Genomic DNA, 26068 nt, shown 5'->3' on the forward strand with positions numbered 1-26068 from the left:
AAACAAACACAAAAACCTAAATCAATCAGAAGGTAACCTCAGATCTAGGCTCACCTTATTTACTAAAGGAAGTGGCCTACTGCACTGTTTATGTTATATACAAATGCCAACAAGTATCAGAAAGGAAAGAGTATTAATGGTTTAAAGAAAGAAGAGTTCTTGCCACGCCCAGTGTAGCTCAACTGGTTGAAGTGTCATCTTGTACACCAAAAGGTGGCAAGTAGATTCCCAGTCAGGACACATACCCAGGTTGTGGGTTCAATCCCTAGTTGGGGGTGTGTGGGGGAGGCAACCCGTCGATGTTTCTCTCTCTCTCTCTCCCCCTTCAATAAAAACATTTTTTAAAAATCAATTAAAAAATAGAAAATAATAAATGTTCGTGAGAATATAGAGAAATTGAAACACCTGTATACTGTTGGCGGTGATGTAAAAGGATGCAGCTATAGGAAACAGTAGGGCAGTTCCTCAAAAAATAAAAAATACAATTACTATATGATCCAGCAATTCCACTTCTGGGTAGTAACTACCTAAAATAATGAAAGCAGGGAGTCAAACAGATATTTATACACAACTATGTTTATAGCAGTATTATTTACAATAGCCAAAAGGTGGGAGCCACCCAAGTGCCCATCATGGATGAATGGATAAACAAAATGGATTATATAAATACAAAGGAAGGAAATTCTGAGATATGCTATAACATAGATGTACTTTGATGACATTATGCTAAGTGAAGCCAATCACAAAACAACAAATACTGTATTATTACATTTATATGATGTACCGAGTAGTCAAATTCAGAGAAGGTAGAATGGTGGTTGCCAGTGGTTGGAGCAGAGGAAAGGGGAGTTAGTGTATATTGGATACAGAATTTCAGTTTGGGAAGATGAAAAAAGCTCTGGGAAAAACAATTTGGGATGATGAAAAAGACAGAGGGTGATGATAGTGGCAGGCTAGTAAAAAAACACAATACAAGTAACTGGCCAATATACCCTTAAAAGACCATTAATTAACCTAAGACCTGAAATTTCTTTCTTGTTTACCAGACTGACAACAATGAAAAAGACAGGCAATACACAAATTGCTAGGGTGAGGGGAAACAGACATACCACTGGTAAAAACCTGCTTGAAAGCAGTCTGGCTATATGTATCAAAATGTAATGTGCAACTCAACAACAAAGAAAACCAACCCAGTTTAAAAATGGGCAAAGGAACTCTGTGGATATTTCTCCAAGGAAAATATACATATGGCCAACAAACACATGAAAAGATGTCCAACATCGTTAGTCATTAGGGAAATGTAAATCAAAACCACAATGAAGATACCAGTACACACCTATTTGAACTGCTAAAATTAAAAGAAAAAAGACACACCAAATGCTGGAGAGACTACAGAGGAACAAAATTCTCATTCACTGCTGGTAGAAATGCGAAATAGTAGAGCCATTTTGGAATAGTTTAGTAGTTTCCTATAGAGTTAAACCAGTCCTGTAAAGTTAAACAGTAATATACATAAATGTTTATAATAGCTTTCTTTATAATAAACTGGAAATCCAGATGTCCTTTCATAGGTGAATGGTATCATCCATACAAGGGAATAATACTCAGCAATAAAGAGTAATGAACTCATGCAGCAACATGAAAGAATTTTAAATGTATTTTGCTAAGTGAAAAAAGGCAGGCCTCAAAGGCTGCATATTGTATGACCTGCATGTATATAACATGCTGGAAAAGGCAAAACTATAGGGATGGAAAACAGATCAGTGCTTGCCAAAACTTGGCTAGGTAGACAAGTTGACTATAAAGAGACTACACAAGGTAATTTTAAAGTGATGGAACTGTTCAGTATGGTACTGAGATGGTGGATACCCAACTGCCTGCATTTGTGAAAACCCATATAAGTATAGACAACAAAAAATGCACTTTACTGTATGCAAATTTTAAAAAATAACCAGAATGGCTGGGGAACCCAGGATAGAATGCAGGCTGCAACAAATCAATCTATTTTACAAATGTATGACATGACCTCAGTTGTTAAAACCAAAAAGGTTTAAGGAGACTGCTAAATGTCCCCTGAAGTACAAAATTATCTGACACTGAGACCAATGATGTAGACTTGTATACATTAACATATAAAGATATCTGTAACATACTAAGAGAAAGGGGGGGAACAGGACACAGAACAGCATGAAATGTATGCATCAACTTACATAAAAACATATACACATGGATGAAACTTGAGGATATTATGCTAAGTGAAATAAGCCAGTTATAAAAAAAACAAATACTGTATCATTCCACTTATATGAAATACTTAAGAGTAGTCAAAATCATAGACATGGAAAGTTGAATGATGATTGCCAAAGGCTGGAAGGAGGAATGGGGAGTTACTGTTTAAAAAGTATAGAGTTTGTTTTATTTTTTTATTTTTTAAATATATCTTTATTGACTTCAGAGAGAGGAAGGGAGAGGGAGAGAGAGAGATAGAAACATCAATGATGAGAGAGTCATTGATCAGCTGCAGCCCGAAACCCAGGCATGTGCCCTGACCGAGAATCGAACCCTGATTGCCTGGATCCTAGGTCACCGCTCAACTGCTGAGCCACACCCGGCTGGGCTAAAAAGTATAGAGTTTGTTTTACAACACGAAAAGAGTTATGAAGATGGGTGGTGGAGATGGTCACACAACATTACGAATGTATTTAATACCACTGACCTGTACACTTAAAAGTGGTTAACATAGTAAATTTTATATGCACTTTACCACAATAAAAAAATTGGAAAAATATATATATACAAATGTGCATAAATACATAGACAAGTGCTGGAAGGATGTGCACCAAAATGTTAAAGTGGTTATCTCAGGATGCAAAGACTATGGTGATATTTCCTTTGTACTTTTCAGTGTTATTTGGATTTTTTCAATAAGCATGTATCCTTTTTTCCAAACATAAAAAAGGCTTTTGTTCTCCATCATTTTGTTTTCACAATGCTTCCATTTCAATAACCCAAATCCTACAAGTCTGTCTCCAAAATGTCAAAATAGTTACCTGTTTTCCTCACCACAGTCCAACTCCACCCTCTTTCACCCAGGCTAATGTAACAGAATCCTCAACTGTTTATCCCTCCTTAACCCACTCTCCACCCAGCCATTGGAGTTACCTTATGAAACAGATTTACTATCACTTCCCTGTTTAAAAACCCAAACTTCATAATATGCCTTTCAAGGACCTCTAAAATTTGTTCCCAGAGTCTGTATTTTTAGTTTGACCTCCTACAGCTGTCTCTCAAGTATCCTAGATGCCAGATAGTTGCTGGTCTCTCCTTGAACATCCCATGCACTTTTTCACTTTTCCTTTACTTGCTCATAATGTTCTTTTGTCAAGAACAGTCTTCTTCCTTCTCTGCCTGGTGAAATGCATACAGCAGTACAGAGGAAAAGAATAGGATGGAGGATGAATGGGTACATAAACAGGAGGAGGTGGGGCAAAGAACAGAATAGAATGGAGAAGACAGTTCAAGAAAGTAATTTTTGGTAGGCGTGAGATTATTATAGTGCCTACCTCATAAGGTTGTAGTGAGAATATTAAATGAGATAATGTATGTCAAACTTTTAGAATAGTGTCTGGCATATATTATTGTTATTTTCAGTTATTATTATTATTATTATTATTATTCATGGTAAAGTGCTAAAAATTTGAACTCTAGCTGCCACAACGAGGAGGGAGCAGTGGTGAGGCTCCAGCAGGGCTCCAAAAGTAAGCAGAGACAAACAGGGCCCTGGTCTGAGTCAAATTTATTCAACAAACTACACAGGAAACCAAAGCCAAACAGGTTAAGCCATACTAGAGTACATACAGAGCACATAGGTGAATTCTTATACACCCCAAATAGCTTTTACCCCTCAAACATATATTCTTTTTTGGAGAGGAGCTGTTTCAAGTGAAACATCAAGCCAACACCTCATGCTCACAAAATGAATCTGCAAGACCCATTTATGCTCCCCTATGGTTTCCCACTTGGCCAGTAGTCACTTCTCTTTCCTTATAACATAGGAGGTCTGACTACAAAGTTCTTCCCATAGCTTCGAAAATGAATATATATGTACAACCTCCCACACTTAATACTATAGCTAAAGGGAAATTAAATTCACTCACAACAGAGGTGAACCAAGGAAGCTTAGAAACTCATACATACATAATTTTACGTGAGTCAAAAACTCTGAGATTTCCTTATTCACCTCTTATCAGGCTCAGTCCTTTTAAAAGCCTGCCTCCAGAGAGCCCCCATCTCTTCTGCTTAACAGGTCTTCATGACTTTTATTTCATATCCTAGTAAGCCACTGTGATCCACTATCCCATCTCTCCTTTCATAGCCCTCCCCCATGAATCCCAGACCTCCCTTGAGCACTAACAGACAATAGGCCTTTAGTAAAAACACACTGCTCCTAAATTATGTCCCAAAGCAGACAAAAAGAACGCAGAACTTCACATCTATTAAATGACGCATAGCCTGCTTACTAGTCAGCCTGCCAAAAATCATTCGCTTTTCCTCTTGTAGATTTAGACAAACACAAAGGGAGCTGTGCTTCTATGTAGGACTACTGCTTCTTCACAGGACTTGAAGATCTAAGGCATTACAGATACTTCCTCTCTATAAACCCAAATAGAACACTTTATTTTTTCTTGGCATATAGTTAGTAGCCTGTATTTCCAGGCAGTCATTGTACATCTTTTGGCAAGTGCCTTCAAGTTTCTCAGTACAATGTTTCATCCAGTCACTGAAGGCGATGCATTGTACCTTGAATATACATGCCAAGAAAAAGACAGACTGAAAAGAAGACCTTCAGTATCACCTTCCTGTAATATATGAGACACTACAGGAGTTAGAAGGCCCAGATCCAATTCCCAGGTGCGCAAGCGTCTTGCAGTATGATCTCCAGTCTGCTCTTTAATCTTTCTGCACCTCAGTTTTTCCATCCTGGAAAACAGGGATTGTATTACCTGCCCCTCCTTGAATTTAGACTCTTACTGCTGACAGAGTATTTATTTTCTATAATTTATGAAACTGGGGCTTAGAAAATTAAGCATAAATGTTGTTTCTCACTTTTGTCAGAACTGCCATGCAGAATCCACAGAACCTAGCAAGAGTCCCTAAGCAAGTAATCCCTCAGAGAATAGTTCTGACTTCCCACTCAAATATGAGACTGGGAAGCAAGAGGCCAGACAGGATCTTCATTCAGATGCTACATGGCTAGCTACAGAAGAGAGTCATTATAGATCAGGCTCCATGACAATATTATCACCCTAGACATACTACCCTTAACACTCCCCATTGTAGTTTTACCTCAAAGAAGCTACCTCAATACTTAAAGCACTTACTTACTCAATGTTTACCAAAAACAAGTCCTTTCCCTGGATGGGAACTGCCCTAGAAGGGGTTGCCTTGGGGTAACCCTACAATTAAGGTAGGTCAAAGAGATGACATCCCAAGTATGAGATGCAAGACAATTTAAGATTTAAGGCAGTATTTTACAATCCTTTTTGAGTACTAGTACATTTCTGAAATACAAAGTTCTGGATAGTATCCCAAACAGAATTATTAAAATGCAAATACTGGCTTTTAAAAAGATCAACTCGGGCCTATGGCTCGGTTCATTGGGTGTCATCCCTGTCATGAAGGGTTGCTGGTTCGACTGCTGGCCAGGGCACATACTAGGGTTGCAGGCTCAATCCCCAGTAGGGGATGTGCAGGAGGCAGCCAATCGATGTTCAGCTCTCACATCAATGTCTGTCTGTCTGTCTCTCTCTCCCCCCTTCTCTCTCTAAAAAAAAAAAAAATCTTAAAAAAAAATTTTTTTAAATAAACATCAACTTGGAAACTTGAAAAAACTTTCTAATTATCACACTTTCCATTTGGTCCCCCTTTGGTCTGTGTAGCTATTAGAACAAAGAAGTTTATTTCTCTGTCCAGGCTCTCCACAAAGCTTCCCCTTTGCTTCAGTGTACATTCTCAGTCTTTGCTCTCATTGAATTGACATTAAATTATATCTGTCTAGTTACAGCACGTTTTATCCCCCTAAGCAATGCATCATGTGGCTGACACTCAGCTCAACACTCCACGTGACAGACATCACTATGAATTCACACTATGATTCACAATATGAATCCTAAAATACATTTAATATCCTGATCAAAATGCAGCATACCCTTGTGAAAGAAGTTAAGAAATATTGTCTAATGAATAAATCCCACAGCTACTGACTCATTTAAAGGGGACAGCTTTGTGTGGAGAAAGCATCTGGCATGGAAAGCAGAGACCTACGTTCAACTCTAGGTCTGCTACTTACTATAAGACCTTGAGCCTCTTTTCTTTTTTAAAAAAAATTTTTTATTGATTTAAGAGAAACATCAACTTGCCATTCCATGCACCCACGCATGCACTGGTTGCTTACTGCATGTGTCCCCACTAGAGATGGAACCCCGCAACCCTAGCACATCAGGACAATGATCCAACCAAGCTACCAGGCCAGCATGAGCCTCTTTTCCTATCTGTGAAATAATATCTACTTTACGAGGTTATTGTGAGGATAAACAGTGCTATACAAATTTAAGTTATTATTATTATTAAGCTTATAGATTTATTTGAAATTGAAAATGTTCTTTCAAGGAACTGTTGATCCAACATTAAATACTCAGAAACCTAAGCATATACGTTCTTTTTTACAGGCAAAAGGAAAGAAACCATTATTTGTACAGTTGATCCTGGAAAATATATGGAATTTGTATGATGCTGTCTTTTAAATGCCGTCTTTTAAAGGTTAAGAACGTCACTTTGGCCCAGTGAGGGTGGCTCAGTGGTTGAGCATTAACCTATGACTATGATTCAGGAGATCTTGGTTCGATTCCCTGTCAGGGCACATGCCCCAGTTGGGGGCTTGATTCCCAGTAGGGGCGTGCAGGAGGCAGCAGATCAATGACTCATCATTGATGTTCCCATCTCTTTCTTTCCCTCTCCCTTCCTCTCTCTGAAATCAAGACATATAAAAAAAAAAGTCACTTTGTTCACATGCTTACCAAAAGTTTTCTGTGTCAACCTCAAGTCACTGAAAAGCATCACCTCCTTCCACTAGCTAAAAAACAAGCAAAGCTGCACTACCCTAACAGGGGCATGGTAAGAAAAGATAGACATGAAGAACTGAATATTTACAGTGAATGGGGCAGAGATACTTTATTTCATTATTTGGACTGAAAAGTAAAATCAAAGGTCAAAATTTTCCAATGAGGACCAAGAGCAAATGTTATGAATATCCAAAATATAATCAAAATTAAATACAACCTATAGCCGATTCAGAAAGCTCAATAATCATCAAAGTAATTTTCATACATTAATCCTCATGGCATCCCAAAGAAATTTAATTCTTATATTCTAATTACTTATAACCAAAAGAAAAATCTGATTGGACCAAGTTGTGCCATTTTAATAAAGCAGTTCAACAAATATTTTCTTTCTTCTCTATCTATCTATCTATCTTTCTATCTATCCAAACTTCACCTAACTACCTTTCAAGTCCCTTTTCAGAGAGCTTTCCATTACTGTGCCACCCTTCATTGATTTCTCCCTTTTCAGGAATTCTATGGTTATCATAAAATCTAACACTTATAGCCTCTCTTCTCCCTACCCTGTCCACCTTGCAAAGCACCATTAATATCTCAGTTCAAACACTTATTATCTCTGTTTTGTTTCATGTTTAGCTGGACTAAAACTTCTTGAGACAGGGATTATGGTTTTGTCTCTCCAAAAGGGCCTTTCAAAATAGCACCTACTATATTTTTACCACTTACTGTGTACTATATATTGTATTACGTGCTTTACATACTTATCTCATTTAATTAGTACAACAATGTTGTGTTAGTGATATTCTATTTTACAGAAGAAACAACAGTATAAGAGGTTAGGATGAAGTCACATACATTAGAAAAGATAGGGCTGAGATTTGAGCTAAAGTCTCTAGAAGTTGGCACAAAGTAGAGTTCACAAACAAATATTTGCTGAATTATCCTACTCAATTCATGTGTGTTGATGGCTGTATCACCCCAAGTAAACTAATGAGGGCAGAAACCTTGCCCAGAAGTTTATAAGGTAGAGTGAGGAGGACTGCCACGGGTGCTAGGTTCAGGGCCTGGCATTTCACATCAAGAATCTCATTTACTCTAAAAACTCCTAACTGTAAATTCTTTCCAACAAATAACACCTGTAATTTCTCCATCAGAGATTTACCCAAAATGTCACCCTCTCTCAATCTGAACACAAATGTTCCCAGGCACCTTATGTGCTACAGTCCTTCTGGGCCTCCCTCTGCCTCAAGGAAGAAGACAAAGCCTCCTGCTTCCCAACGGCCAGTAAGTTAAAAACCTCAGCTTTTTAAAACAAGCACTTACCCAGTGCCTGGCCTTCTTCAGAACAGGCCACCCTGCTCTTCATTTTAACACTCATGGTCTCAGTTATTAATCACCACAGCCCTGTGAGGCAGGTAGTATTTTCTCCACCTTACAGATAAATAACGTCCCCCCAAAAAGACACTGTTAAGGTCTCGTGGCTGGTGGCCGAGTAGGGGCTGCAATCCAGGCCTCCTGACTACCCACTCTGTTCCATTCCCTCAGCAGAAACTCACAGACGGCCACCGATTTACCTCGGTGTCGCCGGGCACTGTAAAGAGCAAAAGCTCTAGAATGATTTTCATTGAAAAGGTTACTCACTGGACATACATATGTCGACCTTGTCGATTCAAATACTCTCTCCCCTACCTATTTGCTATGTGACACGGAGAAAGTCTGTTTCACCTCCTTAGGTGAATTTCCTCACCCATAAATGTAAATAATAATACCTACCAAACAGTAATGTCGTGAGAAGTAAATGAGATCAAAGTGAAACGCCTGGCACTGAGTCTGACAGATGGTCAGATGGTGGGTGGTTAGTAATTATGGGTTCCTTCACCTCCCTCCGCCCCACAGCTCGGGGGTTCACTACCTACCACCATGCTACGGGGCATCCACTCTGGCCGGAGGCCTGCACGCGGGCCTCCGGGCCTCACAGGCCGGGGCCGGCCGCACTGTCATACCTGCATGGAGTCAGCGCTGACGATCTCGCCACCGAGCCGCTGGCCGAGCTGCAACGCCAGGGTGGATTTGCCGGTGCCCGTGGCCCCGAGAATCACTACAAGAGGCAGTGTCCGTTGCAGGCCCCGAAGTCCAGGGCCCACAGAAACTGCTCGTGCAGCCGCCGCCGCCGCCGCCGCCATCTTGAAGACGTCTGCGCTTGCGCGGGAGCAGCTGTCCCCATGACAACCGTCAGCGCGCCGGTGCAGACCTAGGGCCGGGGGGAGGGGGAGAAGGAAGGAGGGAGCTGCGGGACCGAGGTCCCCAAGCTTGAGAGGCTGCCGCCGTGAGTGCCATCGACTGAGTGGTGTCAGAGCTTCAACGACCAACTTTTTTACGAGGGGGCTGGCAATCCTATCTAAAATGGATCTATCCCGATTACTTTTTCACGGCACCAAGTTATTTTTCTTCATAACATTGATTACAATGTAAAATTATAAGTTGACCTCCTCCCAATAAATTTAACGAAGTGTTAACAAAAATAAAAATAAATTGACCTCCTCTGTTGTCTGACTTTCCACTTCACGCTGTTGGTTCCATAAAAGCAAGGAACAGATCCTAAGTCATTGCTCTATCTTCAGTACCTAGCACAGTACCTGACACCAAATAGACACCCAATATTTTTTTTAATGTTCTTTACAAATGTCAGACATTTTAAAACAGTGAGTCACTTTTATTTATTTTATTTTATTATTTTATTGGTTTTAGAGAGAAAGAGAGGAATGCAGAAAGAGGGAAACATCGATTTGTAGTTCCACTGGCTTATGCATTCGTTAGCCGTTTTCTTGTATGTGCCCTGACAGAGATGAAACCCACAACCTTGGCGTAGCCCTCGAACCAACTGAGCTATGCGGCCAGGGCCAGGCGCCCAATATCGGTAAGTGCAGAGGAGAATGGCTTGCCTATCTAGGGCTGGAGCCAGTCAGCTCAGAGGTGTGCCCTTCTCCAGGATCAGATCTGCCCTGTTATCAGGCCAAGGCGGCTGCTCTAATGTTTTCATCCCACAATACAAACTAGACACAATGAGAAGGCAGGGAAAAACTTTCCATCTCTTGGGGGAAAAGATGCAAGAGATGGGGTGAGAACAGACAAAAACAAACAAGTAAACAACCCTCCGAACATGAAGAGGAAACGTAAGCAAGACAGAGGATAAAAGAGTAGCAATCCTCAGGTTAAAAGTGGGGGTGAGGCCCTGTCCATGTGGTTCCATTTGTAGGAGCATACACCGAAGGCCATACACCAAAGGCCACAGGTTCGATTCCCAGTCAGGGTACATACCTAGGTTACAGGTTCGATCCCTAACCCAAGTTAGGGCATGTGTGGGAAGCAACCAATTGGTGTTTCTCTCTCACATCAATGTTTCTCTCTCTCTCCTTTCCCCTCTAAAAATCAATGAAAATGTTGAGGACTTAAAAAAATAAAAAATACTGAGGATTAAAAAAATTTAAAAATGAGGGGGTAAGGAGAATTAGGACCAGAGAGGACCAAAATCCAGGGGACTCCACAACCTTTAAGAAAGGGCTCTGGAATCAGAATGGACCTGGGTTCAAATTCTTGCTCTGTCACTTATCAGCTGTGTGGCCTCACACAATTAGCCTTGATTTTTGTATCATTAAATACCTTTCAGAGTTACAGGGGAAAAATGAAGTAATGTTTGAAAAGTGTCTACTACAATGCCCTGGCACATAACAACCACCATTTGTTGAACACTTTGTATTATTATAATAGTCACACCCCATCTGCCTCACTAAAGAAGTAAGAGCAGCAGCCTAAGGGCCGAGAAATTTTCAATAATGTGTAAAAGTGTCTAAATATCTATTGTACCCCTTCTTAGCCAACTTAAGAGTTAATTGTTTTCTCCCTGAGATTACTTGTCCCTGTCTAGCACTCAGATCACATCACTGGGATCGCTTGGGCCAGAGGAATTACTCCTGGAAGTTTAGAGCATATGTGCGAGTGTCTGCCAATATGTGGCCTGCCTGGAATAACTGCAAATACATTTCTCAGTCACTTGGATCACCATTGGCATAATGGCCACTTTTGTAGCCACATATATTGTTTGGAGAACACCAGATCTCAGGGTCCCCATACCTCCTTTTCTCAATCCAATCTGCTTTGATCAAAAGCCTTGCTCTCTCCAATTTGTGGTACCTGCCTGGGGCTGGTTTTAAAATCGAGATGTGTGGCCACATATTGGCAGACACTCAACATGATGGTTGTTAACTGTAGAGCCTTTGCCTGGAGACTTTCAGAGGGTACAGTTACCATGACAACCAACAGAAAGATGACAGGCTGGAGAAATGATGCAAATAGAGCAAAAGGGAGGCTAATTTCATGATGACAATCTGACCATGACAGAGTATGCTCACTTGCAGATGGTAAAGCACTGTCCAAGTCATGACCAGGTGACTGTTACTAGAGAGAGGAAAAAAGAGGGGGGTGGAATTTACCACTGAGAGACCAGAAGAGGGAGAGGCTGGTTGCCAAGGCAACTGGGAAGAAAGGAATGAAAAAATGGGGCTTTACCACAGCAGCAGAAAATTGCTTCTAGCCAAGCAACACAGGACTGTTGCTATAGAAACAAAGAGAACGGGGATCTTGTAGACCATGGGGAGAATTATCACTAAAATGCTGAGCAGGAAAGACTCCTAAATCAGAATGGAGCCCATGGTCCAAAACAAATAAGAAGTGAGAAAAACACTGTACCATTTCCATTCATTGTTATTCTACCAGTCCTACCAAAAGAGAATGGGAACGTATTTTGTAATACTTTGGGGTATTACAAAACATATTTTATTTGTACCTCTGTCTCCCTAATGATCCTCTGAACTCTAAATTATACAAAGAATAGTTCCTGCAAGGTAATCTGTAACTTGAAATCCTAATTGGAGAGATTAAGTTCAAGGGAAAATTGGGAAATTGAAGTCTATGACCAAGAGTTAGTAAGTATTTCCAAAAACAACAACATAAAACCCTTGAATGTAAAGCTTTGCAGGGTAGTAAGGAGACAAAGGGTGACAAAAGGAAGTCAGGAAAGCTATTTGTTGTCATGCCCAAGTATTAGCTTTGACCCCTTCTCCACCTTTTATGAGGCCAGATGGGAGGTAGCTCAATCTATTCTGAAAGATAGCTCAAGAGGAAAGGGAGTCTCTCACTTAAAGTGTGTGTATATATATTTAGAGGTGAGGGATGCAAAAGCCCATCTCCAACATACTCCACTGCTTACAGATTATTTGGAGCAAAGAAATTCTAGTTTAAAAAGCAAAAATGTTGGGATAGGCTCAGTCTGGAAGAGCACATCTAAAATGTAGGAATGAGGCACTAGGGATGTTCAAATTACTTGGAGGGTAATGATTCCTTGCCTGCCCTTCTGAAAGTCCACGGCCAGCCACCTAATTGTCACCCACAGTGTGAGTATTGTACCCTGGGGGTAGTTGTCTAGTCAGGCTGGGCCCCTCTGCACCGACCTCACCTTCTTTAGGGAGGTGAGAGCAGCACATTGGCTGGATGCACAGGGGACCATGGCAGAAAAGGAGAAGGGGAGAAGTGCAGAAAGGTAGAAGGGAAACCTGGGTGACAACCCATTAGTGCTTATTATATTATTTTCTATCCTCTGTATATTTTAAACAACTTATTTAAAAAACTTTTGGGAAAAGAAAGAAACATAAGAAGAAGGCTAAAGATGAAACCATTAGAGTGGAGGGTCCATTCAAAGTAAAGCATCCAGAAAGCTCAAACATTCAGTATGGGACCCTGGAGGATGCTGTGACAGTCTGGACAGAAAGCAGAATGTGCTGTGGGAGGCCCGAAGCATCGGTCTCCTACATAAAAGGAGAAAGTTGGGTCAAAGACAAACACTAGCTTTTTGGAGCAACCCCAAGGTGCCTTTGCAACCTAACCCTATACTAATTAGGTATCCTAAATAAAAAATATTTCCTGGGGGGTGTTTCATGATGAACTTGGTGCCTGTAATAGTTTCCTAGGGCTGCCATAACAAATTACCACCGACTAGATGGCTTAAAACAATACAACTGCATTCCCTCACAGTTCTGGAGGCCAGAAGTCCAAAATCAAGGTGTGCACAGGGCCATACTCCCATGCTTCCCTCTGCAGAGGAATCCTTCCGTGCCTCTTCTAGCTTCTGGTGGTTGCTGGCAACCTTTGGCATTGCTTGATCTGTGCAGCATGACTCCAGTCCTGCCTCTGTCCTCACACGGCCTTCTTCTCCGTTTGTATGTCTCTGTCTGAATTTCCCTCTTTTTTTTTTTTCAAATTGATCTGAGAGAAACATCGGTTTGTTATTCCAATTATTTACACATTCATTGGTTGCTTCTTGTATATGCCCTGACCAGGGATCAAACCTGAAACCTTGGTGTATCAGGATGATATTCTAACCAACTGAACTACCCGGCCTGGGCCTGAATTTCCCTCTTTCAGACACTCACTGAATTAGGACCCAGCCTAATCCAGTATGACCTTGTTTTAACTTGATTACATCTGCAAAGGTCCTATTTCCAAATAAGATCACATTCATAGGTTCTGGATAAACCTGAATTTGTTGGAGGATATTGTACAACCCAGTACAGTGTCTGTGAGTAATCGTAACAGCCTCCACTGGTTTGGTGAATTGCTGTTTCCATTACTGTTTCCATTGGTGATTGGTTCATTCAAATTTGGGAGCAGCAGAATTGCTCAAAACAAGCAAGGAGAAGAAGAGAGTAGAGCCCACCATGTTGCAGGGTTTATGTTACACCTAAAGTTGAATTACAGGGTTTGCTTCAGAGCACACCAGAATGTTCTCAGAGGGTGCTCGCTTTGGGCTTTCTCAGCTTCCTAAGACAGCCTGCACACCCACAGGGCATCCCTGAAGGCTGCAAAATCAGAGTAGGGGAGGCACAAAAGAGGAAAAGATGCAGAGCCATTTAGAGGTCCCTGCCAGTTCTAATCTCAGAGCTCTTTTTTATTTTTTAACTATGGAATGCTTCATGAATATGCGTCATCCTTGCGCAAGGGCAATGCTAATCATCTCTGTATGGTTCCCATTTTCTTTTATTTGTATGTTTATTTTTTATCGGTCCAATTTTAGTCTATGTGCTGCAGAAGCGAAGTGAGCACCTCAGGGCTCTTTTAAGTTTTCTCCTGTGCTCCTCCAGCCCTCCTTCTCTTTCCCATGGCTTGGTGTTTTGGGCCTTCAACATCTTTATATCCTGATGAGTTCCAAGCCTGTATCTTCATTTTAAACCCTTTTCTAAAGCTTCAGTGTCACATTTCCCACTTCCTCTGTTTTGGATGACCCCATCACTTCAATCTCTGTGTTCTCAACCATAATCAGTTTCTTTCCCTGACTTCCTTATTTCAAAGAATCGCAGAGGATGTTTTGCTATTGAAAGGATCCTCTTAGAAATCTAGTGCAATCCTTCTTGTTTTGTAAAAATGACACCACTCAGCCAGCAAATCAGAGCAGATTTCTCCTCTTTCCCTAGGTTCCACAGAACCTTCCCAAACCTCTTTCCCCAAAGCTATTCCCTTAGCCTAGGACACCTTTACCTCCTCACTTAGCCAAACACTACCGGAGCATCTAGTTCCAGTCAAAGTCACAATATCCCCAACGAGAACTTTCTTAATGACTCCAAACAAAGTGCTCTCTTCCCCTTCTGAGGTTTGTAGCCCTTGTCTGAGACACATATTGCCTGCTTTTATCGTGTTTGCACACTCATAAGCTTCCATATGGAACTAGAGCTTCATCTTCATTGCTCTTAACTATGTGGGAGGTACTATTCTAGGCACTTTACATATAATAACTTATTTACTCTTCACAACAGTTCTATGAGGTAGGTATTAATATTATATCCATTTTAGAGAAGGAAACTCATTCAGGGAGGTGATTTGCCCAACATCACATAGGCGGTAACCCTTATACAGGGTGGGGCAAAGCAGGTTTACAGTTGTCCATATGGAAAATAATACAATAATTAAGAAATACAATAATTAATAAATAATAATACGAGAATAAACTGTCTTGTATACTCACAACTGTAAACCTACTTTTGCCAAACCCTGTACTATGCCATCTATAGCTTCTCTGAATATTTCTGTGCCTTTGTATCTCTGCACGAATATTTTTGTCTTTTGTATCTCTGGTTATAACCCCCTATTCCGATGTCTTTCTAAGTGTGACCTCAGGAGTCCACCTCCCTTGCTTATCAGGCATGTAGATTTCTGGCCCTGACCTACTGTGTCAGGGTCTTGGAGGCAGTTAGAGTCTAAAGACACTCAGGTTTAAACATCTCTGCCTGAATGAAATAGGCATCAGAGGATTTAATGACTGAATGGAGTCAGCTGACTCAGATGGAAGGCACCACAGTGCCACGCAAGGACAAATGGAGCTGTGCAATGGCATCGTAGACTTGCAGCTCCCACCTGCCATGGGTCATGGGACGCTGTGGACCCATCAGACTCAGGTCTTTATCTCCCTTCCCTCCTCTGCCTATCTCAGTCTCTCCAAACCCTGGCTACTCCTTCCTGGGTAATTTTCTGCAACCAATGAACGCGTGAATGGATGGAACAACAAATCGATGTTTCTCTCTCTCTCCCTGTCCCCCTCAAATCAATACATTTTTTTAAATGGTTAAGATGGTAAATTTAAATTACGTGTATTTTACTACAATAAAAATAACTGGGGGGGAAAGATAATAGCTAACATGCCCATAGAATGCTTACCATGCAGCAAGCACTGATCTAAATTCTCCACATGTGGTAACTCACTGCAAAAAATACTAATCGTTTACTTAGCACTTACTATTGCTCACAACCATCCAATGAAGCAGGTGCTATTATTTATACCTGCTTTACAGATCCTGGGACTAGGAAAGGTTAATAATTTGCCCATGGTTACGCAGCTGGAAAATGCAGAGCTAGATTGAGAACTGAGATCTGCTGGGTGTGAGAGACCACTTAACCATACTGCTTCCCGCAAGTTTAAAGGTGATCCATCGCTTCCTGGGCACTTACTGGACCCCTGGCACTGCGTCTCATTGTTTTTAATAACTCACTTGATTACAGACTTTACGAACAGAAAAATACCCACACAAAAACTTATTTACATTTCCTCCACAAAAGAATGGCAACATTAATACAGTTGATTCCTTTGGCAGCAATTCTAAATAAAGACATTAACAAGAGCTGCCCGCTGGGCTAAATAAATGCCCACACCCCAACGGAATTTCAGCTGGCACATTTCGATATCTCCCCTTTACCCCTCCCGGGTCACCCAGTCATCAATCATCTCCCAACTGGTTATCTTATCCTTAGAAAAGAACCTCTCTACTCTCACTATTACCTTCCAGATCTACAAAGGCATCCCTATCTCCCTTTTCTTTCTAAAGTGAATATTCTGCAATATCCTGACCCTAGGAGCACTTTAGACAAATTTAGCACAGCTAAGATACCTCATCTAAGATAGCTCAACTTTAGTCCCCCCAAAATAGCTGCCAATAGAGGCAGAAGTTGATCACGTTAACCTTTGTCTAACATGAGTGGTTTTTTTTTAATGTTTTTATTGATTTGAGAGAGAGGGAGAGGGAGAGATAGAAACATCAATGAGGAGAGTCATCAATCGACTGCCTCCTGTACGTACACCCCCTACTGGGGATCAAGCCCGAAACCTGGTCATGTGCCCTGACTGGGAATGGAACCATGGAACCATGACCTCGTCCTGGTTCATGGGTCGATGCTCAACCACTGAGCCACACTGGCCGGGCTAACATGACCTTTCTTTCCTATACCAAGGGTGGCTTCTCGGCTGCACCTTATTGTCTATGTCCACATCCCCAAATTGGGTGTGTAGTCTCAGAAATCCAGGAATAAAGTCCTGGCTGCTTTCAAAGACAGAGGTAAAAGTCTGCAGAAATGAGTTAGGAAGGAGCTTAAAATATTTCACATTCCAGAAACACCCTGCCGTCCCCCCAGGAGATGGCTTTATTCCCACTCCTTTCTCAGCAGAGCTGGACTCCAAGGGGCTGAAGCTTGGAGTCAGGCACCTGAGGCTGTGTGGGCTTACATCAATGACTGAAATGTCTCTGAGCTTCAGTTTGCTTATCTGTGAAATGGGGTGATACCATCCAGTTCTCCAGGTTATTGTGAGGATTAAAATATGTAAAACAACTAGCATTAGTGCCTGTGCCTAAGAGTCCCTGCTATCTTATCGAGGGCCCAGAATTCTTTCAAGGTCTAGTAAAGGAAGTTCTACAGATTAGTCTCTTGACAAATGTCTTCAAAAAAGGATGGGAACAGAGTTGACAATAACTAAAAGGGAAATTAGGTTAAGAGGAGTCCCAGTAATCCAAATCTGTTTTTACCAAACAGCTACTTATAAACTGGGTTTGGTGGGATGGGGGCAGTGGGGGTGAAGTGGAAAGTTTACCTGACAGGCGTCTGGTTTGGGGATTCTGATTTTGTTGTGACCTTCAGCAAGAAACCTCTCTGAGCTCCAGTACCATGTGGCAGATAATGCCTACTTGCCAGGCTGTGATGAGGGTCACTTGGTAAACGTGAGGAATTTATAGCAGTTTTTTACCCTACTCAGGCTCCATAGGTGTGCAGCAGGCAACACCAGCTAGGTTTCAGCTCTAAGGTAGGCATAGCTGAGGCCAAGTTGCCTTCTCCCACCATGATGCTCACGGCCTTTCTAAACAGCAGCTGGTTTCCTTTCCGTCCCAGAAGGGACTTTTTTGGGGCAAGACTAACCCCTCCCAGCCCACTAGTAGGCAGAAGGGCTGGTTATGGAACTTTTGCTTCTCTTCATCCCAGTAAGTGGCAGGCACAATGGGCCCAGAGAGAGAAGCAGGTTAGTGATGGAATTCCGTGTTCACCTCCACCACACACCCCATGCTAACAAAACAAGCTGGTCACTACTATGCACTGCTTACGACTTCTGGCTGTGGAGATAGGCACAGCTGGTTTTAACCCCCACTCATTCACTTACTGTGTAATTTTGGACAGTTTTGCTTCACTCTTAGAATCTGAGTTTCCTCTTCTGTAGACCTCTTCTGCATGTGATTGGTATGGCATAATATGGAGAAGTGAGTTTAGACATAGGCAGAACTCTATCAGGAAGAGCTATTATTAAATTCTCTCCTCTTGCATTTACAGCAAGTTTATGAGAACTATGGCAGAGAAAGGGAGCCTTCATTTTCTTTCATTAAATCCAGGGGAAAAGAAAAAAAAAAATCACATCACAAATTCACTGAGAACTTTTAAGAAGATGTCCTGCAAAGGGTCATCATACCACAAACGTAAGAACAGTTCAACCCTAAAGAACATAAAGCTTTACAGTTTAGAAAGTGGTTTATCGTCTACTGCTTCACCGATTACCTGCCAAACCCCTGTGAAGTAGCATTTATCCCCATTTTACAGATAAGGAAACTAGGACTCAGAAAGATAAAGCTAAAGGCACAAAACAAGCAAGTGGTAGAACCAGGATTTCAAGCCTTCTAAAGTACAAATTCAGCACTCTTCGCAATTCACAAGAGAATTGCGTGCTAACCAAGCGCCGAGCCTACATTGTTTAGACATGTCTGAAATGGCATTTCAGGAACCCAAAGTGGAATGACCAGGTTAGCAGCGTGGTTAGAGAAATGCAAGCCTCTGGCTCCCTTGTGGCTACCCTGAAATAGTCTTCCTTGGTTTAGGGAGACTCAGCTGGCATAAGCTGCCCTCACTCTGACATGTTTGAGAAATCTTTTATTAGATGTCCCAGAAGGCAACATTTTAAAATCAGGTGATCAATAACCACAACTAAATACATAATTTCAGGTAAACTTGCCTTTCAAAATAAATCAGACTCTTGCAACAGGAGAATTGCCCAAGAGGTTTTTTCTTGTACAAAAACAACACCACTTTGCAAAAGGCATACAAAAATACAGTATAAAAAAAAAAAAAAAAAAGACTGCTCCCAGCATAATACCCAACAGCAGCTTATAAAACACAAGCTATTCAGGTGAGACATCAGTAACCTACTTCCGACCCATTCTCCAAAGACAGTTCCAGAAGTCAGTTGGCTCCTGAAAACCATGCTCCAAAAGGTAGAGACACATTTTTCCAAACTTCCATGGGGGGTCCTCTGGGGCCAGGAAGCAACCTCAGAAACAGACAATGGTGCATAATAGGTTTCAAAGTAGCAGGTGGCTTTCCAGAGCCACATCCAGCCCTCTACCATCCTTCCCTGCCCCACTTTCAAACACACAGCCAGCAGATAGCTGCTGCCCTGGGCAGAGTTCTGGAGGGGGCTGGTCCTTCTTCCAGACTAGTCTTAGGGGCTCCTGAGTTTGTCCATAAGACACTATAGGGTTGTGTGCCTTTTGCAGACTGGAGGCAGCACCTGGAATCCACTGGGAGGTGCCAAGTCCAGCTGGGGCAAATCCATCATGGTCCACTAAGCAGAGCTCCCACCAGGCCGCTAGGCTGCCTTCTGGAGCACTGGATGAGTCCCAGCAGCTCTCCCAGTAAGAACTTCAGTAAGGCCCAGAAACTGGGAAAGGGATCTGACTCATCACGTCAGGCTGGCAGGTGGCCCAAGGGTGGTTGCTGCAGAGACCAAGCTCCTTGGAGTTGCACGAGAAGGACAGGTTTGCATGATTCTAGAACTTCAAACTTATCAGTCAGGGATTGAGATGAGAGGGAGCTGGGAAAGAGGAAGTGGTACAGTTCTCACTCCTGAGGTGCCTAACAACTGTCTTGAGAAAAGACTCCGCGATGGAAGACACGTGGGTAGGGAATAAGTTCACAGCCAGGACTCTAAGCCTTCCCTAGGCTAGGACCCCTTTCCCTGTGTCTTGGGGAAACATTTCTGGTCTGTGGGAAAGGGGTGCTGTAAATCCCAATGCATAACATAGGCAGAAGGAAACAAAAAAGTCCCTTGTGAGGACAGAATGGACTTTCCCTCAGAGGAAAGGGCCTAGAGGGCTTTGAGACAAAGAATCTAGAGACCAAGCTCTTTAAATGTTCTCAAGGTTGCAGCATTGAGAGTGGGAGGAGGGGTGTCGTCTAACATCATAATATATATATGTATATATTAAAGGTTTCCAACTCCTCAGCTACTGTAAAGTGTCTGACAGTGAGGTAATGGTCCATGTTGATCAAGTCTGCAAGCTTGTCTTCACCCAAGACAGCTCGTGTATCTCCTGGAAAAAAGAGCCTCAGGGAGAGCGTCCAGGCCCAGCTGTCCCAGCATCACCCCAGAGACACCAGTGGGAGCATCCTTTCCCAGCCTAAAGCTCATCCGGAGTATGAGATTTCATGCAGGCTGGAGGCCCCGAGAACGTCCACCACCTGTTGCATAGCATCTGTCAGGCTTTTCTTCAGAGCTAGTGAGCTAGGCAGACCCCAAAGCTACTCAGCTGCCTGCCTGAGAAGCCAAAGGCGCCCGAGAAAACACAGAGCTCCTGTGAGTCAGGGAAGAGGGGAGCTGGGTTTCCAGGTTTCCAAGAATGCAAGCCCTTATTGTGTGCACCGGCTGCAAAACATCCTGGGATCTACTGTCCAGACTGTCCCACCGTAACCAAAATGTGCAAATTACTAAGGGAGAGAGGGAAAGATTCAAAAATAAACTTGGGTCTTTGTAAGACAGAACAGTCAGGCTTTTTGGTCAGTCAGTAGCCACTGAGGTACTCGATTCTTTTCTGCAGTTGCTGCTGCCGGCATCGGAGCTGCCTCTTCTCCGTAGCCATCCTCTTCTCGGCCCCCACCAGGGCCTGCAGGTATTCCAACGCCTTGCTCAGGATCACCACTTTGGGGGCCTTGGAGCAGCTGGCCAGGGTGGGTACCTGGTCCCTCAGGGCCAAGAACCTTGAACGGAGGTCATTCCGCCTTTTGCGCTCCAGGAAGTTATGGTTCTTTCTCTTGGTCACGTCCTCAGTGTCAGAGCTGACAGGTTTGGAGTGGCAGGACTGGGGAGCCTCACTTTCTATAGGCGGGGGGCTCACAACCTCTTCATGTATCTCATCTTTTTCCGCTGGAGCATCTCTCTCCAGAGCCTCTTCTTGGGGACCTCTCTCTGGAGCCCCTCCCTGAGAGCAGCTTTCTGGAGGGAAACGGGCGGCATAGTTGTGTTGTTGCTGATGGATGGAGATGTGGAAGTGTTTCATGCAGGGGTCCAAAGGGTCTGCTCGCACTGTGATGGTGACCGGCTTCCGGACACCCAGGGACTGTCTCTTCTCCACTGTCACAACATCAATTTCTTCACCCTCTGTCCAAGAAAAGAGATCAAGAGAAAAACACACCCCATGAGAAACACATACAAGGACCCTATGCTGGGCCTTGGGAAAGGAGGGGACATTTCTCAATTTAGATATAAGCAAACTGAAGTGAAGGGAAAGACAGCTGATTCGTGTATAATGTAAGGGCAGTGTGAAGGAAAGGGAAATAAGCAAGAAGGAAAATATTCTCCAATTTCCTTTTGCACAGCAAGGCTTAGATAAGAACAAAAGGCAGACCCAAGCCAACAGCCCCCAGTCTGCACAGGCTCTCCCCTCCCCCACCGCGAGGATGGAGAGAAAGAGCTATCGGCCTGGGACAAAGTTTAGCTATAAAGATCTTCCCCAGTCGGGCTCTTTCATGCCCCATCAGAATTGTAAATGAGGGGTCTGTGGGCAGAGTTGCCCTTTGTTCCTGCCCAGCACAGCCTGCACTTGGGGAATTGTTACTTTCCACAAGTTATAAATCCTATTATTCCCCCACCTCTCTATTCTACTATCCCTTTCAGACGAAGATTCAGAGGAGGGAGGGCTACAACGCATCTCTCCTCACCCACAGAGGGAAGGGAAAGGTTTCCCTTAGGGGCATTTTGCTCCTGGGTTCAATGGGTTTCTAAAGTCATCCATCATTTATGGGTTGCCTGCCCCACCCCCTTCCCTGGACCAGAACGGGGTTGGATTTGTAACTGCAGATCGGCAAAGGCTGCAGGAACTTCACAAAGGTACGTACAAGCGACGATTTCCAAGCTACCTGTGCCAGGGGCAGGAACTAAGCAGCAGGAGAATATCCCCATACAAGGGCTGAAACACCAGGGACCTAGACATGCCCCCATCATTCCCTGGCTTGAAGGTCTCTTAGGTTACACACCAAGCAGGAAAGGGGCATTTAGGGGAAAACCTTCCTGGCTCCACGTTTTTCAGCTCCCCACATAGAAGATCACCTTAATGCATTTCAGCCTGACAACAGAAGAGCTCAGTTCTCTGTCTCTTTTGCATATCAGGAAGCTTGAGCCCCTTTGTCAGGAAGGCTTCCATTGTGTGGACAATCGCATTATTTCTCCATTAATAAAACCTGACCATTCAGCCCTCCTGGTCCCAAGGCCCGTGATTGGCTGGCTAAGCTGTGTTTGGAATGCTGTTTTACCCAGCCCCTACCCCCTATTGGCTGAGCTTCGCCATCAGTCACTCTCCCCACCCCCCTCATTGTTTGCAATCTGTTGCATTTTGTTCTGGGCCATGTGGCCTGTGAACCAGGAGCTCGCAAACAGGTTCAGGTTAAAGGGCAGGTCAGAAAATGATCCAGGAGACTCCCCCACATCCCAAATTTTTAATATTTCAACGTTAAACCTTGTGGCTGGGAAGGCTCTGCCTAAGGAAGAAAAAATGTAAGACCACTATTCCCCTTTTCAAAGAGTAGTGGTAGTGTCTAACTATACCCAGACAAGGAAATGCCCTCAGCTGGACAATCAAGGCCAAACCCCTCATGTGCCAAGGGAGAAACAGAGCTAGATCAGCCAAGTCCACACATCACCTTTGTAACATTCTGGACCTCAAACTAAGATCTCCAAACTCCCAAAACAGTGTTCTTCCCACTCTACCACTCAATAGGCCTTTGTAGAGATAAATCTTTATTGGTTTCTTGATCTCCAAATTCCCATTCCAGCCATTAAACAAACACAAGCTCTTGGCGTAGAAAGCAAGCAGGTTAAAAACGACCTTAAGCACAGAGGACTGGAAAAAACTACTTTTAATTTTTCTTGTTATCCTTATTTTTCCCTTCAAGTGTATGACGACTTCCATACCCCATTCCCCAGTTCCCCCTAAATTGTCATGTAAAAGTTATTCTTGACAGAAGTTTTCTCTGTCCTGATTTACCTGATGCTAGCCCCAGTCTGCACCCTATAAAGGTACCCTCTCTGCTGTTTCTCATGGGTACAGAGGTCTGAGAAGAGGCTAGGCTACAACACTGTAGTCTGGTGGCACAGGATGCTGGTCTGCCCTCAGTGTGGTTACACTTGTATTCAAGGATGGGGAAAGGGGCCAGGAGCTCCATATCCTTGACCAGCATTTAGCCCAGAGTTTGGCACAAAGTAGGGACTAGTGAACATTTTTCGAATGCAAGGAGGCAGCTGAAGCTCTCGGATGGACTGAGAGGGAGTTAAAGGGACACCTTTTCACCTTAGGCCAAAGCAACAGGCCAAGGTGTAGCCCTTCTCAGATAAACTACCATAAAGACCCTCTAAACTTCGAGGAAGAGGTACCTGATTGCAATGGAGGGTTGGGCAAAGAGGTTGGCTAGGTGGCAGGAAGCTGGGGCTCACATCTAGTGATTTCCTATTTTTAAGCCTCAGTTCTTCCATCTGTTAATGGGGAGAGTTCATTCCTCCCCTACCTGTCTCATGGGTAATGGTGTGGATGCACAAATGATAAGGGGTGGAAGCATTTTAAAGTAAAGCAGACAGGAGACTAGGTTTTTAAAAGGATGAAGGCTTTGGCTTTGCACAAAAGGCTCCTCAGCTTCTTCTCTCCCTATGGGAGTGTGAGTTTCCCAGGGAAAAAAGGCAGCAACAAAAAAACTTAAAACCTGGGGTGACCCTTAAGGGACCCCTTCCAGCCCCCGGAGGGCAGAATCCCCTACAGTCCAATCCCAGTATTGTCCTCTCTAAGCGCCATGCCTCACCCTGTCTCCCTTGTCCCCTGGGGTTCCAATCATCATCAAAGAAACGCTGGCTCCCACGCCACTTCTTCAAACTGTTTACTAACACACCCACGTGCCAGACAGACACCGCTGGGGGCTACACCCGCAGCTTCAGCCAGAGAAAGGGGGAGGTGGCTGAAGAGCTTGCTAAGACCCAGTGCCTGACCTCAGACAGCGGCAGAGTTTTGGCCACCCATGGGGTGCCCCCCTCTTGATTGGCCTGGGGCGGTCCTTACCCGAGTCGCTAGGGCTCTCGGACCCCGAGCAGGCCTGGGTCTTGGGCTCGCCCAGCGGGCAGGGGGCAGCGGGCACCGGGTTGCTGACTTCGAGGCTGGGAGCGCAATCCGGGGCGGCGGGCACCTTGGGCGGGTTCCCGCGGGGCGCGCCGGTGGCAAGCCGGTCGCTCACCGCTCTCTCCAGCCGCTCCCGGGCTGAGAAGCCGCTCCACATGCAGTCACGGCGGATGATGGAGGCGTAGTTCCTGCCCCAAGCTTTTGAGTGGCCCCGGGATTCTGCCTCATCCCCTGCTCCCCCTCCGGGCCACGGCTCCAGGGGACCGATTCCAGGGGCCGGGTCCCCGACGCCCGGACCGGAGCCCCAGGGCGGCGACGTGGGGGGCGACGGCACCAGCTCGAATTTCTTCCAGATGTCCTCGCTGGGCGCCGTGGAGCGGTAGAAATCCTCCCCGCAGTCATAGTCGTAGAAATAGTGCTGGTACGAGTCGAAGTCCATGTCCGCTCCCTGCGAGAGGGGAGGGGGACGTGCTGACTGGGGTACGGGCCCAGGGAGGTAGGCGTTCCCGGTCTCCAAGCACAGCAAGCTGCAAGGCTATCGTCCCTCCCGAACCTCTGGGCTTGGGACCCACGCCCTTCCCTCGCGTCCCGGGAAGCCCGGGGCTGGGTCAGCGTGTCCGGGGAAGCCGCGCACGGAGCGCGGACGCGGCTGCAGGGAGCGAGTTCAAAGCAAACTTTGCCGGCGCCGCCGGAGCGCAGCTCCCAGGGCCCGGCCGGGCCGGGCGGGGGCGCGCTGTGCCCAGAAGGCAGTCTGCAGCCCGTCCTCCGGGACCCGTGCCCGTCCCCCGGCCGCCCCTAGTCTCACCTCGCTCCAGCCGCCCGCCACCGGGAGCGGACCCGCTCCGGGCCGGCTCGGGGCAGCCCCGCAGCCCGTACACAAGCACATGCGCGCCAGCGAGCGCGCGGACCGCATTCAAGAGCGCGCCCCCCGCCCGCGCCCTCCTTCCCTCGCTCGTGCACGGAGGCCCAGACGCCACCGGGATAGGCGCGGGAGCGCGAGATACAGGCGCATTGTTTCCCGGCTGCTTTATATCTGGTCGCGCAACCCGGGCTCTGGGACCCGGGGGCGGGCCCTACGGGACAAGCCCCTCCCCCTAACCGCCCCCTCCCCGCAGTCGACAGGTGGGGATGGTGGAGTCTCCGCCCCACCCCTGCTGGCTGCTTTCTCCCGCTCTATTCTAGTCGCTGTAGACCCCAAATAAATTGCACACTGGGGAGCGCAGGGCAGGCGACAAGCTGATGCAGCCCGGCGGTTGCCCGGTGGGGACATAACTCTACCAAGATCCGGGCGGCCCCAGCAAACCGAACTAAAACGGCGATCCTTGCCCACTCCAGGCTGGGCGCGAGGGCTACTCCCCGCCTCGCCCTGCCCTGCCCAGCCCCGCGATCCTTCTTCCCAGGCCTCCCCCGGCTTAGTTCAGGTGCGTCTGGCCCGCGGTGGGTGAGGTGGGGGAAGCAGTCGCACCTCCACCGCGCCACCTGGCGGCCCTCAGCCCTGACCTGGGCTCGTCCCCCGCATCCGCTTCCTCGCCCGTCGACTGGCTTCTTTAGCTGGGTGTTCCAAACCTGGACCCCAGCGAAGCGACGTGGTGGAGAGGCCGGACTTTGGAGCCTGAAACTTCACTTTTCTGTGCCTCTGTTTCATCTATAAAACGAAAGGATGGTGAT

General features: G+C 45.0%; 2 protein-coding genes and 1 pseudogene across 3 annotated transcripts in view; all 3 read right to left on the bottom strand.

The window, feature by feature from the left end:
* TRIT1 (tRNA isopentenyltransferase 1) overlaps positions 1-9304 on the bottom strand; it is a 32455-nt gene extending 23151 nt beyond the window's left edge. The window contains exon 1 of one of the 2 annotated variants that reach the window (XM_087820332.1): positions 9122-9203. In XM_087820332.1, the coding sequence (XP_087676458.1) occupies positions 9122-9127 (6 nt within the window). In that variant the 5' untranslated portion in view covers positions 9128-9203. Of the gene's footprint in view, positions 1-9121 lie in introns of both variants that reach the window. The other variant, XM_087820333.1, reaches the window with a different exon arrangement.
* A 4821-nt stretch (positions 9305-14125) lies between these two features.
* LOC148092396 (U6 spliceosomal RNA) lies at positions 14126-14223 on the bottom strand (annotated as a pseudogene).
* Positions 14224-18884: 4661 nt separating this feature from the next.
* On the bottom strand, positions 18885-25339 carry MYCL (MYCL proto-oncogene, bHLH transcription factor). Its single transcript, XM_087820334.1, has 3 exons — positions 25206-25339; positions 24344-24848; positions 18885-21402 (listed from the first exon to the last, which is right to left on the bottom strand). Exons 1-3 carry the CDS (start codon positions 25311-25313, stop codon positions 20807-20809), a joined length of 1209 nt encoding a protein of 402 aa, XP_087676460.1. The 5' UTR covers positions 25314-25339; the 3' UTR covers positions 18885-20806.
* Positions 25340-26068: the final 729 nt, after the last annotated feature.

Source organism: Miniopterus natalensis, chromosome 9, assembly GCF_054644295.1.
Source record: "Miniopterus natalensis isolate mMinNat1 chromosome 9, mMinNat1.hap1, whole genome shotgun sequence".
NCBI lineage: Eukaryota > Metazoa > Chordata > Mammalia > Chiroptera > Miniopteridae > Miniopterus > Miniopterus natalensis.

Excerpts from the sequence above, each read along its gene's own strand:
- MYCL (XM_087820334.1), bottom strand. The coding sequence starts at position 25,313 with ATGCGGTCCGCGCGCTCGCTGGCGCGCATGTGCTTGTGTACGGGCTGC. Across the intron at positions 24,849-25,205 it reads TGGCGGGCGGCTGGAGCGAG|GGAGCGGACATGGACTTCGA; the intron begins GTGAGACTAGGG and ends CCCCTCTCGCAG. Across the intron at positions 21,403-24,343 it reads CGAGAGCCCTAGCGACTCGG|AGGGTGAAGAAATTGATGTT; the intron begins GTAAGGACCGCC and ends TTTCTTGGACAG.